The sequence below is a fragment of the Quercus suber genome, unplaced genomic scaffold (assembly GCF_002906115.3).
Source record: "Quercus suber isolate HL8 unplaced genomic scaffold, Cork oak 2.0 scaffold_26, whole genome shotgun sequence".
Lineage (NCBI taxonomy): Eukaryota > Viridiplantae > Streptophyta > Magnoliopsida > Fagales > Fagaceae > Quercus > Quercus suber.
Window position 1 is genome coordinate 730,318 of NW_027069491.1, and position 18,671 is coordinate 748,988.

The 18,671-nt window shown below is 32.1% G+C and overlaps 2 protein-coding genes and 1 non-coding gene across 3 annotated transcripts; 1 reads left to right on the forward strand and 2 right to left on the reverse strand.

The window, feature by feature from the left end:
• The first annotated feature begins 594 nt into the window (after positions 1 to 594).
• Positions 595 to 6,237, forward strand: LOC111988420 (large ribosomal subunit protein bL9c). Its single transcript, XM_024020210.2, has 7 exons — positions 595 to 855; positions 995 to 1,122; positions 3,412 to 3,457; positions 4,148 to 4,245; positions 4,330 to 4,377; positions 4,955 to 5,142; positions 5,927 to 6,237. The coding sequence occupies exons 1-6, from the start codon at positions 709 to 711 to the stop codon at positions 5,073 to 5,075; spliced, it is 588 nt and encodes a 195-aa protein (XP_023875978.1). The 5' UTR covers positions 595 to 708; the 3' UTR covers positions 5,076 to 5,142; positions 5,927 to 6,237.
• Positions 6,238 to 7,864: 1,627 nt separating this feature from the next.
• On the reverse strand, positions 7,865 to 7,937 carry TRNAV-UAC (transfer RNA valine (anticodon UAC)). Its single transcript has one exon. It is a non-coding gene; the product is annotated as a tRNA-Val (tRNA).
• Positions 7,938 to 11,620: 3,683 nt separating this feature from the next.
• On the reverse strand, positions 11,621 to 12,830 carry LOC111988397 (zinc finger protein ZAT5). The gene has a single exon (XM_024020185.2). It carries the CDS (start codon positions 12,647 to 12,649, stop codon positions 11,738 to 11,740), a length of 912 nt encoding a protein of 303 aa, XP_023875953.1. The 5' UTR covers positions 12,650 to 12,830; the 3' UTR covers positions 11,621 to 11,737.
• Positions 12,831 to 18,671: the final 5,841 nt, after the last annotated feature.

Consider the following 18,671-nt stretch of genomic DNA (forward strand, 5'->3'; position numbering starts at 1 on the left):
ATAAATAAATAAATTTGCTCCCAAATTTGGGACCTTCTCTAGTAAGGGGGCCCTAGGCAATGGCCTAATTGGCCTAAGCCTAGGGCCGGCCCTAACTAGAAGGAGTGTAATTGCACTAAATAAATCATAACAAAACTTCATATTTTAAGAAAAAACCCACTTAAGAGACCAATGTAATTTTATTTTTTATTTTTTCCTTTTGGTTTGTTGTGCACTTAGATGAACTTATTCTTTTTATTGTGTAAAAAAAGGGTTATATCTTAAATTAGATAATGCTTAAAAAAATTGTGCATTTTTTTTAAAGGTGTAAATAACCCCGTTCAAAGGAAGGATGGTTTAGTTTATAAGTTAGGCCCAAAGCTAACATATAAACTTGGGCTATGTTAGAGTGATAATGATCTGAAAACATTGGGTTTATCTTTATGTATAACTTGAGCTCTAAAAGCCTCTAATCCAAGTCCAACCCAATTTCAATTTGCATAAAGAGCACACCAACAAGAGGGCAATAGTGCAATTCAAAACTTGCAACTGGGAAACATTATAGTTTCTCTATTGTATGGAGGTCAAAATGATAAAACAAACAAAAACGTTAAACTCTGTAACAAAAACGAAGACACACCCATAAAGAGATAAGATCATTAAACAGACCAAAATCAGAGACACAAAAAGAGAGACAGTCAGTGAGTGTGAGTGGCTTTTGGTGTGGCAATGGCATCTACAGCTTCGACTCTGTCATGGAGTTCTTCTTCGTGGCTCAGGAGCTTCGGTGGAAACTCAAACGAAGCTTCTAAACTATCGGACAGAAGAACAGCCTTGGTCATTTTGGCTCAGAAGAAAGCCAAGAAGACCCGAAAGGTAGATATAAAGATTAACATAATCATCAAAAAACGAAATGGGTTTCACTTTTTTTTGCTATTCTCTTATATAAAGTCTTTCTGTGCTCGACTTTGTGGCAGCATTATAATGGGGTTGTTGTTGTTAATGCTGTGGTTAGGTAATTTTGAAGGAGGACGTGGAATACCTGGGAAAGATGGGGCAGCTACTTGATGTTAAAGCTGGGTTTTATAGGAATTTTTTGCTGCCTACGGGAAAGGCCCAGATTGTCACTCCCATTCTGCTCAAGTAATGTATAATTGAAACCATTTTATCTTTGGATTGTGTTAGCTTTGTTGTCCCTCAAATTTCTAGTTCCAAATATAAGATATTTGATAAAAGTATGAAACAATGTAACAATGTAAGTTAGTGTCAGTTGGGAAATTTATCAAACAGATAAGATAGTGCAAACTATTTGGAAATGTTGTTTGAGTCAGAATTAGTAAAGTTGGGCACATATTTGGTACTTTGGGTCATATTAGATGCAATTATAGGCATCCACACAATCTTCTGTGCAAAATAGGAACCGCAGTGAATCTTGAAACTCACATATCACTGTTGTTCTGAGGGGGCCAAAATGCTACCAAATGATAAGAGTTTTTAGGACATTAATATAAGTAGTTATTTAATGGACAAGGTTGCCTCCACCCCAGCAACCTCATCCACTGCGTTCCTCTTCATCGCTACTACCAACCTCCGTGGTTATTGACAACCATCCACTGTGTAAAACACATTAGTACATCTTTCATGATCCCCAAGATTGACAATGAGCTGCCTGTGTACCAAGTCCATCTAGCATTCTTACAATTACCATAAGCACCTCTAGCTACATTATCTCCTGTGTCATTGACTTTATCACCTTAATTTATGGCCAACGTTCACCTTTTATTCCACCTAGTGTTACTGTGACACACCACTATTTACATTTTCCATCTCCACAGGAAATCACCATCGATGTTATCTCCTTCACATTTTTCTTTACTGACACTTCACCATTCTGTATCTATCTCAACCTACTGAAACCACCACCAAAAACTACCACACTTATCAGCCTTAATTACATATGCCATCCTCAATGCTCCATCACCCCCCAACCTAAAGGCTATAAACGCCTTTTCCTTTTGCTCTTCCTTTATTATTATTATAATTATTTTACTTATGGCAATTCAACCACATTGGTCTGCATCATCCCAAAATATAGACAATCACCCCCTAAGCCTCAGATACCTAAGGATTGCTCCACTACTTTTGGGTGGTATTCATGGTGAATGAAGGTATAATGTTAGTTATGGAGGAGATGCTGGTGGCTAAAGGTGTTAATGGTGGTCTTAGTATTTCCCTAAAAATAGCTTATCATGATGTTGACATAGGACAGATTGGGAAATCTGTCTATGTGTGCTTGTGGTAGGTTTAACCATTTAGGGTCAGGAGAATTTTTGGATTTGTTTTTAGAAAGAATATTATGGTTATAGCTAGGGTTTTAGTAGGACAGGGGAGGTATTTAATTTATGGTTGTAAATGAGGTGAGAAGATATCAAATTTGTCCACAAACTGTGAAAAGTTCATGTGAACAGTAGCTGAACAGTATGCATGAATTCAAAAAGAAAAGGAAAGAATAGGATGAAAGGCATAGAGAACTTTGTATTTTGGTAATTCTCTTGGAGTCATGCTTAATCTGCTATTAATGGATTCTATTTCTACAACAATTCCCTCAGAGACTTGGAAAGTAATAACGAAAATGGTGAACCCAATGGCAAATTCTGCAGCTGCCACCATTGGAACCAATGAAGCAAATGATTGAAGCAAATGATTGACCCATAAAATCATCAGAAGAAACGGAAATTTTTTAACTAGTAAAGTATTAAACAACTCCTAACCAGAAAAGTAAAGTAAAAATCTAATATAGTAATAAAAGACAACTTGGACTCAAAGGAAATAAACCAAAAATACTTGAAATCTATTAGAAAATTATGGACCCAATTAATTTTTTAAAATACCCATAATTCGCAGGAGTTGCAGAAATGAGAGGTTCTGCCCTACAAAATTGACAATAACTTGTAAAATAAAAACCCAAATTAAATTTTTTTTTTTTAACCTTATATCACTTATCACTAGACCTTTAAAACTATATGACTTGCTTCAATGGACTTCACACATTGACCTAAAAAAGCAAATCTTGAAATGGACAAAATGCCAATGTAGTAACAACTCGGTCTTCCATGGCTGCATCAAAGTTTCACCCAAAAGGTCAAAACTCTTGTTCATGTGTACATAAGCTCTAAAATTGAATTTCACGATCTTGCATAGCGCTAAAAACTTTGGCACTTAAACACTAAGGTACTGCAGTGCTTTTTTAAAAAGAGTGGGTTCATATGTTAGGGGACAGATAGTTGGTTCAGGTTCCAAATCATAGAATTTAGTATCATATTCTTGGTAGAAAATGAATCTATCCTTATACTTTTAAAAAAAAATTTTAATGAAACTATCCTCATTCTTTTAATATGAAATTTTATTGCATTTTCTTCATTCTTTGTATAGGGAAATGCGAATGGAAGAGGAGAGAATTGAGGCTGAGAAAAAAAGGGTAATTAAGTAAAACTTTATTGATTGAAAAAACGGATAAAATTTTATTGCATTTTATGGTTGTAATAATATTTTCTTCATGTATGGCTGAATTGTTTTTAGGTTAATTCCATTTACACATTTTGATCTAAGGCCAGAAGCAGTTTGTAGTTAAAACATTTGAAGTCTTTAAACATTGGGGTACTCATATAATAGTTTTGTGATGGAAATTGGCCTAATTTATTTCAGTTTCTTGTAAGTTGTGATTCTGTTTTCTGTCCTTTTGAGGATCACAGCAACTTAAATTGTTCATATTCCATTGTAATGGTGAAAAAGAAAAACTTGCTATTAGTAGGACTAAGAGCGTTGTCTTACTTTCATTTTCATATTAAAGGATCTATTTTTTCTTAGACCCTGGCAGTACTCTTATGAACTCACTGTGACTTCAAATGCCAAATAACAGGATTATTTCAATTGACTGCTGAAATGAACCATATCTTCAATTACATTATTATACCCCTTTTTTTTTTTTTTTTTAAAAAAAAAAAAAAAAAAAAAAAAAAAAACTTCAATTACATTCTCTTGCTAGTAAAACCTCTACTATAGCTCCACCTTCCCTGCCCTTCAATATATATATATGTGTGTGTGTGTGTGTGTGTGTAAGATTAATGAGCCCTATATCATTTTATTAGATAATAACATCTTTCTTCAGGTAAAAGAAGAGGCACAGCAACTTGCTCTGATCTTTGAAACTGTTGGAGCTTTTAAGGTGAAGCGCAAAGGTGGGAAAGGGAAACAAATTTTTGGAAGGTGAGTTGGAACTTGGATCTTGTGCATTATGAAGTCATAAATTCTATTGTTTAGATATTGACTGATACAAAATTGTTTTGGCAGTGTAACTGCTCAAGATCTTGTTGACATAATCAAGGCACAACTTCAGAGGTACCACCTTTATTGACATTACTATCTTTATATTTTCCCAATTCTGACGATATATGCGCGTTTTTTCCTTGCACAAGTTTCAGTGATTTGCTATTAATATGTAAATAGTGTTCACAAGTTCTGACATATTTGAAAATCTCTGAAACCTTTATAATTCCAGGACAGTGTTCTCTTTTATCTTATCAATTCTTTGTTCTCCTAATTCCAATTGTAATCTTTTCATATTTGTAGACAATATTTTTCTTTAAATTCATTCATGAATTTTATAGTTGCCTCTACCTTCCCAGCTTTTCTCCATGTTATTTTGCCAGTTGAGTCTTGATTTCTAAATCTTTCTTCATGCCAAATAAAATCCTAGATTTGTGTTCACATTTACAGGTTTCAAAACTTGCTGACAGAAGTTCATCTGATGAATCAATATACCTACACAGCACCATTTTATTCTATTAAGCAGTAGAAACTTGCTACAATATTTTCATTTTGGTTAAAATCAGCATCTCATGAACCTTAAATTTAGTAGCATGTAATTTTTTTAATGCTTGTGTTTGTTGAATTGCTATCTTTCATATATCTTTAGGGATGTGGACAAGAGAATTGTTTCTCTTCCAGAAATCCGGGAAACGGGAGAATATGTTGCAGAGTTGAAGCTTCACCCAGAAGTTACTGCTCGAGTGAGGTTAAATGTGTTTGCCAACTAAGAACCAGCACCTTGTGGTGCCCCAAGCTCTGGTTGGAACATTTGTGCTACTAGCTTGCACATCTAAGGTAAATGGGCTTTGGTAAATCGTAAATTTCAAGAGTGGATTATATACACACACACACACTTATCAGAAAACCATCTAGCCATCCAAATTACCAGAAAAGAAATCACTGGGAATTCTTGCTTTTACATTTTGGTGCAAAAGAAATTACTAGAATTTAGTATCATCTTTCATGTTGTTTTCCTTAATGATTTTTGAAAAGTATTAGCATATCCTATGGGTACTTCATACTCTGCAATAATTTTTTATTTTTTTTATTTTTTTAATATTATTATTTTGTGATAATGATAAAGAAGTTCTTGGGGGAGTAGTGTTGTCCCTAACTAAGGCTATTATGCTATTCTGTGCTGGTGACAAAAGAGTGCTCTAGGGATGCTGGACCAGATATGAAATGAGTGATTAACTTATTAAATGCTTTACTTAGAGGAATCTGGAATTGATTATTAAATTAAATGAAGTATGTCCACAATCGGCATGTTGGCATAATAAGTGAAGCTAGAGTTGACCAAAATTTCATTTCTACAATACTTGTTCCATTTCCACATAATTACTGCACTTTCTGTAATTACTGAAACAGAAAATCCATTTCATATGACTTAAATAAGATTAGCCTGTAGTTCAATTTTATTTTTGCTTGAAATTATAATTATATTGAACCAAAAGTGAGAGTGCACGCATCAAAAGCCAGAGCTATGGCCAGGGACTGCAGTTCTAATCATTTTCATTGTCAACAGAATCTGCAAATGCAAATGTTAAAATATATTTCTTTCTTTTTTTATTTTTTGCAGGAGGAGCACGATTGATGTAATATGGAGTCATGTGGATGCCTAATGGGGATTGACATACATGTAATTATGCTTGTGTGTAATTATATTAATCCAACTTGCTTACAGCTTTGCCATTTCTACTGTTGTTAGTTCAACCTTCATCTCCTGTATGTTAGGCTCTAAAGAACCAAGCCGTTTGTTTTGTTTCAAATTTGCACATTCTTTTTTTAGGTATTTAGTTGGTTCTCTTTTTATGGCTCTAATATAGTGGGATATCCTCAACAAACTTCTTATAAGTTGTTAATGAATCAATCACTCATGATTCTCATTTTGATTCTTGGGAGAGGTGTAGAAGTATGGTTTTGAGTTTGGTTGTGACTATCTTAGAGTACTTGAAGCAGTGAAGTTAAATAGCTATATTGCTATTTTAGCTCTATCAAAACACAAAAAACACCCCTACAGTAGTGGTGCAATATCTATATTTTTTAGCTTAATTGCTAATGCACATCTATCTATAGATGTGCACTGTAGCTTGGAGAAAAAAAAAAGCAATTTTTTATCCAGCTTGGGATTAAAAATAATATGGTTTTTTTTTTTTTTTTTTTTTTTTTTTTTTTTCACGCCCCTCTCTGAGTGTCACTGAAGCTCTCAACTCTCTCACAAAACTCTCTCAAGCTCACCGCCGCTGGCCCTTGTCATCTTCAACGTCACTGACATAGCAACCGTCCCAAGCTGCTAATCGACCTCAGACCCACGCCGCCATCCGCCTCATCTAAAGCTCTCATCTCTCAAAACTCTCTCAAGCTCACTCTCTCAAATTCTCACCTTTATTTCACCGTTGTCCCAAGCTGCCAATCAGCTCAGACCCACGCCGTCAATCGGAGTGTTTGCTCATGGTTGTGCTTGCTCACCGACGTTGTGCTTGTTTGTGATTGGTGATTTTTTATTTTGTTTGTGATAGGTGATTTTGTTTGGTCTGGGTTGAGGAAAAAGATTGGAGATTTGGTTTTTTTTTTTTTTTTTTTTTTTTTTTTTTGCTGCTGTGGACTGGTGGTGGTGGTGATTGTGGCTGTGGCTGATGGTAGAGGTGATTGTGGTTGGTGCGGTGGATTTTTTTTGGATAGTGAGATATATTATTTTATTGTTGTGATTATATTATTTTATTGTGATGTTTATATTATTTTATTGTGTTGAAAGTTAAAATAAATTCACGGTTGCAGCATGTGTGTAGGTAAAATAGATAAAATAACTTTTGGTGAAATTAAAAAGTTAAACTTTTAACTCTACTACTGTGGATGCTCTTAGGCATACATGGCATGAACCATTTTCACATTCTTTGGTTTCTAGGTTTTGGTTGCCTTGTCTTGGATATGTCATATTCACACCATTGGAAAGAGCTCGTGAAAGTTTAAAGAAGCATTCAAAAAATAGGGGAAAGTACATTAAAAATAATAATAATAATAAACCCATAATTTTATATTTGGGACACATTAAACCCGACACTTTTAAATGTGACTTTTAAAATTCCACTTTCATAAATTGAATACTTACTTTAAACCCCAGATTGGGTTTTTGTTTTGGGTATATTTGTGAAAGTATATGGTTTAAACTTTAAAGTGTCCCATTTAAAAATTTGGGATTTAATGTGTTCCAAGAATTAAACTATAGGATTTTTCTTTTATGTACTTTCCTCAACAAAATAAGAGACAAGAATTTTAACATGGTTCCACCAATGGAAGCCTACATCAATGGGCTAATTGCCAATTTGTCAATTGGGCCCAAATGAAAAAAGATGCCAAAAATTCATTTTTATGAACTTTCCCCCACAGAATAAGAGACAAAGTATTTAACGTAGCTCCACGCTTCCACGAATGAAAGCCTACATTAATGGGCTAATTGCCAAATTGTCAAATGGGCCCAAATGAAATAAGAGGCCGAAAATGAAAAACTAAGGGCTTTTGTTGCTGCCCAGGATCGAACTGGGGACCTTTAGTGTGTAAGACTAACGTGATAACCACTACACCACAGCAACAACTTTTGTGCTGAAGGTGTTTAAAAATATAATATCTATGTAATTGTGCATACTTAGGTTTGACTGGACCTTCAGTTTCTGTATCTACTAATGGTGCATGGACCTAATATAAGCAGAAAGAACTAGTGCAAGTATTTGAAAGTTGAAACTAGCTGTACCTTATCCAGAGTGAACCACTGTAATGAAAAGGAGGCTCGAATAATATTGGTTACTTTATGGAGCAAAAATCAACTCTTAATTACATCTCTAAAGAAAAGAAAAATAGAATTTACCACTTTTTATTTGATTTTATTTTTAAAGTATTAAAAAAAAAAAAAACAAATTTACACCAGTTACGTGTTAGAATTTAAAAAAAAAAAAAAAAAAAAATCCAAATTTGGTCCAAACGATGATTTGGTATCATGTGGGAACCAAACCCCATTAATAGGCTTATTCATTTGCGGCTTTTTGTTTTTGGTCTGGAGTGGTTTGTTCATGACCTTATGACCTAATGGAGAAGAAAATCCATAGTTGTTTTACTTTGCGGAAAACTCGAGGCTTTGTCTCTATGGGCAAAAAGAAAAACCACCCCACTAAAACACAGTGAAGCAAAGAGATTATGAATTATGATACAAGAAATTTTGGAGTTTTCCCAGTTTCCCTACAGAAAAAGGAAAAGAAAGTTTGGATTTTTGGGATTTTAATTTCCCACACGTAATAGGAAAAACCCAAGAATTTAGGGTAGCCATACAGCTGTGAAGTTGGAGACCATGCCTAGCCACTTCAATATAGAAAGAAATATCCACATGTCAACTTTTTATGAGAAGTCAAACTAAATTACTAAGATAGAACCTCTAATTTATTTTGGACAAACTGACATGACAGCTCTGCATATTCATGGCATTGTCGCGTCTTGATTAGTAGTTGATTTTTTTTTTTTTTGAGAGAGTTAGTAGTTGATTGATTGTAGCCAATTTGTAGGATTTTAATTTTAGACAAACCAAATCATTCCTTTATTTGGAAAGATAAAAACCAATTTGGTTTTGGATTTTAGATTTTACCATAAAATACATTATTGTAAATTTTTTTTAAAAAAATTTTTCTATTTTTTTATCTGTATGTTAAAGATATTTAGTATTTAAAAAAAAAATGAATTTTACCATAAAATACGAACCCATAAAAGTAGGCTGAAAATTGGTAAAGAAGATTAGTAAGTGTTATAACTGATGTTGATCAGTAACACCTAGTCATGCAAAAAAACTTGATATATTACTTTCATGTTTATATGTTTTAATAAGTATTATTATTTTCGATTTCAAAAAAAAGTATTATTATTTTCTCAAAAAAATTATGTAAAAATAATTTTGTTCTAATCACAATTTACGGTTATAATAAAAAAAAAGTAATGCTATAGATACAAATTATTTTACAACATTTTTACAAACTGCTGATATGACCAACCTTTTATTGGTTTTTATTTAGGCCAACTGTTAATATCAGTTTTTCATTTACCAATAATCATTGGCCACATCAGTAGTTTGTAAATTTTTTTGTAAAATAGTTGTATCTCTAGCATTATTCAAAAAAAAAAAAAAATGTGAAGAATTTTATGTTTCAAGCAAAAGGGCATATTATCCACATTAACCTTCTTATGTTTTTCTGAAAATTATATGCAAAGTAAATAAATATACTTTTATTTACGGAACCATAACGGTTCTATAAAAAAAAGAAAAAAATAATAATGGTAGGCATAATTGTATCCATCTTTTTTAGTGTACACAAATATTTAGTTTTAAGTAGTTTTTTTTTTTTTTTTTGAGAGAGAATTTCACCCTATGACGTTCGTTTCTAATAATAACTCTTTTATTATCAGACCAAGACACCAGTCAGTTTTTAGTGTAAGTAGAGATTGAATCTCAAATCTCTTATTCAGCCATTATAGACTTTATCAATTGAGCTAATTAGAACCCACAATTTTAAGTAGTTGAGTGACTTGTAAAAACTTATTCAATTGACACTTCATAGTATTTTTATCAAATAAATATAGAGTGCAAATTCTCTGTGTCTCGTAACTATTGAATTAAAAAAAAATGAATTAAATTTATAAAAGGAACTGATACTATTTTTGTTTTGAATCAGAAAAAATAAAAACATTTTGTGTTGGCTCCTTTATTGCATAGAATAATGTACAGGAGAATATTTGATTGTTTTTAAATAATAAGGTAACCCCCCCACTAGATGGCCAAATGTCAATGATGATCTTCACAGTTCACACACACTCTCTCTCTCACTCACCATGAATTTGGACATCTCACGCAATGTATCCACATGCTTCGCTTACCAGTTACCATTATTCACCAAAACGTGCACATTACAAACTCTTGCATAATTGATTTGTGTAAGCCACTTGGTCTCCCAAATATCTCTCTCTCTCTCTAAAAGATATTTATTAATTTGTACAACACATGATCAGTACACGAATCAATCACTACTGTCCATTTAGGAAGGAACAGCTTATATAGCTTTTTGTTGAAAGCATGTTAAAATATACTTATATTTGTATAAATAAATAAAAAGATTTTAAAAAACTATACATCAAAACTAAAAAAAACAAAAAGGTGGCTTACAAGCTAGTGCCAAACTCGCCTTAAATCTCATAACAACAACATAGAGGAAATTAGATGTGAATAATTCTTTTAGTAATGTTATAAATACAAAACTTTTTACATTTTTTTTTTTTTTTTTTAGATTATTGAAATGTTCCCAATGGGTGTATCTAATCTAAACTTATTCTAATTCTTAACATTGTCATAAAAAAAGTACAAGGATAACCTAAAAAACAGAGAGTATGTAATTGATGAAGAAAGAATTTGATTCCAGTGTTTAAGTGAGCTACCAAAACAAAATGGATAGCGGGGCCAAATAATCTTGTGGACCTTAATAAGTAAGTTATAACCAAATGTACTTTTGTGGTATGAGTTAGGAGTATCTTCTTGGGAGAATATTACTGTGGCAACAAGGTCAGGACCCCATGAGAGAGACGATCTCAAATTTAGCAAAAGTGACTTGCAAAGTAAGGGATGAGATAGTTGGTTAATTAGGTGTAACTGTTAGGCTTAGTGCTAAAAGTATGGTGGACCATAGGAATAGAAAAACGAAAAGAGAAAGCAATAGTAATATATATATATAGTAATAACAAAAAACAAAATAATTATAAGAGAAACAGGTGGATACGTATGGCAATGGCAGTTACCAACTCAGCTTTCTATCCATTTATTCTTTGTCTTCTAATGAAACTGATATGCGTCACTGTGTGTGTTTGTGTGTCTGTGTGAGAGAGAGAAAGAGTGTATGTGCGTGTGTTTAACTTTATTGTAATCAAAGAAACACACAAAAATGGAACCTAATCCACGACTTTTGGTTGTGGTGGTGGTGCTGCCAAACCCTAGCCACGCCATCTCTCTCTCTCTCTCTCTCTCTCTCTCTTAAGTGTTACACATCGCTCTCCCACTTAAAAAAGAACATACAAAATTAAAGAAGAAGGAAAAAAAGAAAAGAAAAAAAAAGATGCCCCATCACTCACTTTTCGTGAATGAAAGGCAACCATGAACACTAACCACTTACTTACTCAAAGTATTCAAGCACTCTAACTTCAACAAGTAGATCATCAATATAGCAAACAACAATAAAAAAAAAAATATGAATTCAAAGAATTGACAAGTATGAATATTAATAATAAAAATAGTAACTTAAAATAATGATATAATTCACATTGATCAAGAATAACCAATAAATTTTTTTTTTTTGGTTTCCCTCACATCCTAGTAATGGCAATCCACCAAGGCTGAGGCGGAGAACACAAGACTTTGTTGTGCTGCTGATGATGTGAATTGGAACTTAGAATCATCTTCTGGTGCTGGAAGATTTAGATCCAAAGATAGAATATTTCTTCTTGGCTTGATCTCAACGTGCTTGGATTCCAAAGTGGTACTTATTGTTGTTTCAACGCCCATCGTCACCATTTGGCTTGGTGATGCTGCTACCGCTGATCTATGCCGTCTCATGTGTCCACCAAGGGCTTGACCAGACATAAATTCCAAACCACATATGGAACACTCATGGATTTTGGTCTTGTTGTTGTTGGTATTGATCAAACCTTTGTTGGGTGCCGCACCAATTTGGACATGTTTGGGAGGAGCACTAGTGGTACAATTGTTTCTAATATTGATTTGCGCTTCTTCAACATATTCTGTGGATGGTGGTGTTGGTGCTGCTTTTTTCTCTTCTATCATCGGCTTAGGCTTTTTGTGACTTGCTCTGTGACCACCAAGGGCTTGAAATGAAGGGAAAGCCCGGTTACAGGTCTTGCACTCGTAAATATAGAACCCGGACTTGGTAGTAGTAGCAGTAGTTGCTGTTGTTGTGGTTGTGGCTAATTCCGGCGATTGCCTTGTACCAACACCTTTGGCTAAGAGAATCAAACAATTAGCCATGTCTTCCTCTTCTTCAGTGCTCTCATATACATCCACTTCGCAATTAGTTCCTGCTGATGGTGATGAAATCGAAGCATAATCACTAGTGTTACCACTTCCAGCAAGTCCAACACTTGATGAGCTAGAAGTGAGAGCAAGATCAAAGGGAGACAAGGGCCTCTGGCGCTTGGTACGCTTGCCTTTGACGATTTGGGTGTTACCATTAGACCCCATGACAGCTACTTCTTCTTGACCGTCCATAAGAAAAAAAGAGCAATAGCTAGCTAGAGAGAGAGAGAGAGAACTTACTCACACAAAGAAAGAAAGAAAGAAAGTAGGAATATGATGAAAAGTATTGAGAGAATACAAAGAAGTAAAGTGATAGAAGAGAGGAATGAAGTAAGCAAGGTTGGGAGAGTGGGTGTTGATATATATAGTGAATGGGTAAGGAATAGCTTTGTTGTTGATGTGTATATATATATATATATATTTTTATATAGTGAATATGGTAACAATATTAAGAGGGTTTTGTTGGGAGTCAATGCAAATGCAATGCCGTCCCCAGTGAACAGTTACCTTAAAATTAGTCTGCCACCAAAATCTTCCTTGCGTTTCCAACCTTCGAAGTGTTATTAACAAGAAAAGTTTTACTTTCAACGCGCTTTAAATGCACGTAAAGGCACGCTTCTATATTCGGAGAATCCTATTCTGTCTACTAGTTTTAGTTTTAGTTTTTTTTTTTTTTTTTTTTTCTTTATTAAAATTTAAACCCAATTTTCTCTGCAGAGTTAGTAATATATTACAATTATTTCTAAAAAAAGATTAATACGGTTCTCATGGTCATTAATTATATTTTGTTTCTATAATTAACCAGCTAGATTAATATTTTGGTTACTTCACTAAGCAGGTTTTAGTGATACATATTTAGAGAGAGAGTATAGAGTTAGGTGAAAATTAGAGGTGAGAATTTGGTTAGAAAGAGAAAGCATAACTGAAAAAGGCAAATTTAGAGGTAAAGACAGTTCAAGGAGGGTGGGTGTATGTTAACGTTTAGGTCCGTTTCTCACTCTCTTTCAGCTCACACTATGCCGACTAAGTCACACGAATATACACAAACCCCATTAAAGCAAAGGGCAAAGGGCAAAGGGCAAGGGCTTGCACGTTAAAAGCATGCCACTCTCTCATTATTCACTCCATGTCGTCTTAAAGAAAAGTACTGATACATATTATACATAAATATCTGAGTAATGAGAGATTCGGGTGGCTTTCAATCAAGCCATTCCCTATTACTTTTTCTCTAATTAGCTAACTACTACTCTATTTCTCTCTCATCTAAAGCTTGTGAGAGTAGGGTTGTAGTTTGAGGCAGCCTGTACCAAGCCCAACAGGAAGGAAAGGGACATAACTGTGTGCTTATCTCAAGTGATTGAGCTTCTAGTTAAGGTGTTGGAGTGTGTAAAAATTGTGTACCACACACGTCTTGACATGGGTCATTTTTTGGCGTTGTTCAATTAAGGAGTGCCTAATTTCGTGCTCTTGGAGGCATCATGATGAATTTGCAGCTACCTCACCTCATGGCTCATGACATATTTTATTACTTAATAAAAACCATTATGATTAAGGGTTTTTAAAAGAGCAAACGTTCTTACCATTTAATTGTTTTAATAATTCACCTACTGGCGCATCCTTTTCACACTCGATTTGTTTATATATGATTAGGTTTTAACACTTTCATATGAGTCCATCTTGAATACTTAAGCATATTATGTCAACTTATGCACCAATCACGTAATATTCTTTTTGTTTTAAAATGCAAATAATCAATTTCACGATTAAGATATATGTTATATAACATTTCATCATATAAAATTTTATTCTACTATATAATGAATTATTATTGATTTTAAATGATGTTATTTTATGTTCACCTTTTTAAGTTTATGAAATATTAAATATATACTGTAAAATTAACCCTCTCCAATTTAAACCAAATGTGAGCTGCTTCTCCGCTTTAAAAAGTTGGTTTCAATTATCAAACAAATAATTCTTAAGCTTAAGTTTCAATTTAATTGTTTATTAAGTCAACTTAGCACAACCGTTGGGATCAAGCATTGATAATGATATCATGATTTATTAACTTCTGTGCAGAAGATTAAGACTTTAAAATGTGCCTAATATTAGTATAATACTACTTAATTTATTTATTTATTGAGGGGTAGACTATTACTTAATTTTGCTTCATCTTAAGATGGCTTAAATTAATTGGGAAGCTGTTACATTGCCTTTTATTCAAATACTTTAATTGAGCCACACTGGTTCTGATCAGAGCTATATATATTTTTAGTGATACCATTACAGTGTAAGCCTTTTTTTAATCTTCAATGGCAAGGAAGAAGACATGCATGAAATTATTTCAGTTTCATGGGAGGATCTAAGTTGACAAAAATAAACTAATTGGGGGACTAAACATTCGGCTTGTCTCCAATACAGTCAGGTCCACTTAGTTGAGGCATTCACTGTAATATTCATCAGCATTTTGTACCATTGCTGATGGTTCCAATTAGTCAACTCAGCTTACAGTGAGAAACTTTGTTAAAAAGGATATTTTAACCTTTGTAAAAGCACTGATTCTTTTTCTTAAGCCTTCTATACCATCATTTTTTGGGTATTGGACGCCTAAAATCATTGAATCTGGATAATATTTCGTAACTTACATCATTTCAAAGAAAAATATTGAAAGTATCCTACTAAGTAGTATTTACTAATTCAACTATAGGAGCCAAGTCCTACCTAACTAGGGCTGCTCACAAAATTGGAAAACCCAAACCACCTGTTGGATCTGACTCAACCAGTCCATTCTGGATTGGTCGACACAGGTATGAAACCAGAATTCCAACTTAAGGGATCATAGCATGAATGAATAAATTTTAATAAAAATTCAAACTAACATTTATTTGGTATTAAAAAAAAATATTAATAGAAGAAAATAAATGTTTCTGAATTATATGCATTATCAAATATTATAACTAACTTTTCTATATATAACTTACTAATCAAACAAAAGTCATATCTATTATCTAATTTTGTATCCAATATTTTTCAAATTAAAAAACTAAACAGTGTTTTCAAGTAAAAAGAAAAAGAAAAATTACACAAACAAGTCATTTATGTGAACCAAGCAATATCGTAGTAGTACCCAAATCCCAAGTCCCAAATATTTAACCTATTTTGATGCCCCCAAAACACACACCACACAAGGTCACAATGTGCACAATATATATGCACACACACAGAGGTAAAACTTAGAGAAAATTCAATTAAAATTTGAAATTAGAATCTAATTTTGTATTATGTGTCTAAATTTATGTGGAGATTACACCATAATTATCCACTTAAGTTTGTATCATGTGTCCACTTAATTTTTTAATTTTTGTGCCAAGTGAGTTAATAAGTGCAAAATACTAAGAATCTAATATTAATAAACTATAATATTAAAAAAAAAAAAAAAACCAATCACATATATTCAATAAAAATCAACAAACACAACAAAAATCATCACATGTTCTACCTTATTAAAAATTATAAAAATAAAAATGATCATAAGTAGTATTAAATTTAGGTAAGAATTTTAATATGTTATTGATTACGTTTACTTTAAAAAAAATAATTTGACTAATTATTTATATTTTTATGATAAAAATTGTGTTTAATTTTAAATGTATCTAAATGTATGCACTAATGCATATGTTGCAGGCTAAATTTTTTTAATAATTTGACTAATTATTTATATTTTTATAATAAAAATTGTGTTTAATTTTATATGCATCCACTCGATTGCATGGGTTACATGCTAATATGTATATATATTAATAGGTAAAGCTGAAAGAAAATCTAATTAAATTCTAAATTGGATTCCAAATGTTGTTTAATTTTACGCCATGTGTCCTATTTAAGTTATTTATTTATTTATTTATTTATTTTTTATATTTTGTTCTAAGTGAGTTAATGAAGTACAAAAGACAAAGAGTCTAATAAAAATATGCCATCAAAAACCCAATAAAAGAAAAAAAAAGAAAAAAAGTAAAATCATGTGTATATCCAAAAGAAATTAAAATAAAAAAAATAAGAGAGAGAGAGAGAGAGAGAGAGAGAGAGAGAGAGAGAGAGAGTATAATTTGAATCCATATATATGTGTAATTGTAATTTTTTTTTTAATTGTACCATGTATATGCATGAGTTATACACTAGTATATATTAATAGGCAAAATTGAGAGTAAATCTAATTAAATTCTAAATTGGAGTCAAATTTTGCGCCACAGGTCTCATCTAATTTTTAAATTTGTGTATCAAGTGAATTATTAGGTGCAAAAATCAAAGAGTCTAAATTCAATTAGATTCTAAATTGAATTTAATTGAAATTAAATTTGCATCATGTGTCTCATTTAATTTTTTTAATTTTGTAGTAAGTAAATTATTAAGTGCAAAAACTAAAGAGTCTAGATCCAACTAAATTTTAAGTCATATATATAATGAAAAATCATTACATATTTTATAGAGAGAGACAGTATAATTTGAATCCATATATGTGTGTAATTGTAATTTTTTAAAATATACTGTGCATATGCACTAGTTATACATTAGTCTGTATATATATTAGTAGGTAAAATTAAGAGAAAATCTAATTAAATTCTAAATTAGATTCCAAATGTTGTCTAATTTTACGCCATATGTCCTATTTAAGTTTTATTTATTTATTTTTGTTCTAGAAAATTTAATGAAGTACAAAAGACGAATAGTCTAATATAAATAAATCATCAAAAAATGTATATAATGAGAAACTATTACATATTTTAGAAATTCATGACTTAAAATATGTAATTGTGAACTCATATATATATGTGTGTGTGTGTATTGTANACTTAATTCTTAAGAGGGAGATTGGTGTAATCTTTGAAAATCTAACTTTCAAATTTTAACTACATTTACTTTAAAAGAAAATCACAATATATCAATAAAAAAAAAAACAATATATATAAAACAATTAGCAATATATTATAGGGTTGAGATTGTGTACAATGCATAGTTACGCTGAAGAAAAGTCTAGTTTTGGACACATGTTCGTATCCTAATATATCTAATCACTAGTGCACTAATGCATTTAACACAAACCGTGTCTTATATTATGTATTGAGCCAAGGGCCCATGGACATGGTCCCCCTCCATTCTATCTCTAGGTCCGATATGGTTAGATCAAGTGGCGTATTTACTCTCCCCACCCAACTTTGACCTTATAAATTTATAATAAATGGAATAGATTACTGCATTGATCATTTTATTTAATTCTTGAGGAGCCCATGTCCTTGAAATTGAATGATATGGTAAATCTTTTATTTGGTTAGGAATTAGGATATCTCTCCTTATCTTTTTTACACTCCTTTTTTCTCTTTTGCCAAAACATGTGACAAATGTCCTTAATGTCTTTAAATTCATCAACTGGGTTCATGAACCGTTGACCAACTTCATTTGATACAATGCTTCTTTGGAGTATATAGTAGCCCAAAGATAATGCCAACTAAAACGGTCTGCTAGCTAATTCATAAAAATAATAAGAATAATAATTAGTCTGCTTACTCTCTTTTTTTTTTTGTGTGGAATAATGGTCTATGCTAACTCCTATAAGTTATAACCATGGTTATTTAAATCTTTTCTCACAATGATTAGACTACACATTATTGCGTAGATGCTTGGTTACATTACATTAATTCAACTAATATGCCTTTTGATTTACGGGATCCATTAGTTAAAGAAAAAAAAATTACCAAATACGTAGTATCATTTCTTGTACCTAACATCACTGAATTCAGTCTCCTTTTTCTTTTCTTTTTAATCTTTTTTACTGAATGTGAACTGAGTTATTTAGTGGGAACGGCGACTCTCTATAAAGTATAATCTATATCTTACTTCACAAGTAATTTTCACCCCATATCCGTACGAATCTATCAGCTTTTTTTTTTTTTTCTTTTTTTTTTTTTTTTTTTTTTCACTCGTAATGAATGAATCTACTATTATTTATAAGTATTTGATTTTATTAGGTGGAATCTATTAATTAAAGAATGTGACAGAAATTATTAGAGTATATATTCCTACACTTAGTTCTTCAAATAGCCAAAGAGGATCTAACCTTGATGGATACCACGGTTCATTTTTCAATGATTCTATTGGGAATAATAAATTAATTAAAAAGCCAAAATATATATGGGGTTAAATAATGGCACGCAGTATA

What these genes read in the sequence shown, in the direction of transcription:
- LOC111988420 (XM_024020210.2), top strand. Translation starts at nt 709, where the DNA reads ATGGCATCTACAGCTTCGACTCTGTCATGGAGTTCTTCTTCGTGGCTC. An exon ending in GTCACTCCCATTCTGCTCAA is followed by an intron (nt 1,123 to 3,411) that starts GTAATGTATAAT and finishes TTCTTTGTATAG; the next exon opens with GGAAATGCGAATGGAAGAGG. An exon ending in ATCAAGGCACAACTTCAGAG is followed by an intron (nt 4,378 to 4,954) that starts GTACCACCTTTA and finishes ATATATCTTTAG; the next exon opens with GGATGTGGACAAGAGAATTG.
- LOC111988397 (XM_024020185.2), bottom strand. Translation starts at nt 12,649, where the DNA reads ATGGACGGTCAAGAAGAAGTAGCTGTCATGGGGTCTAATGGTAACACC.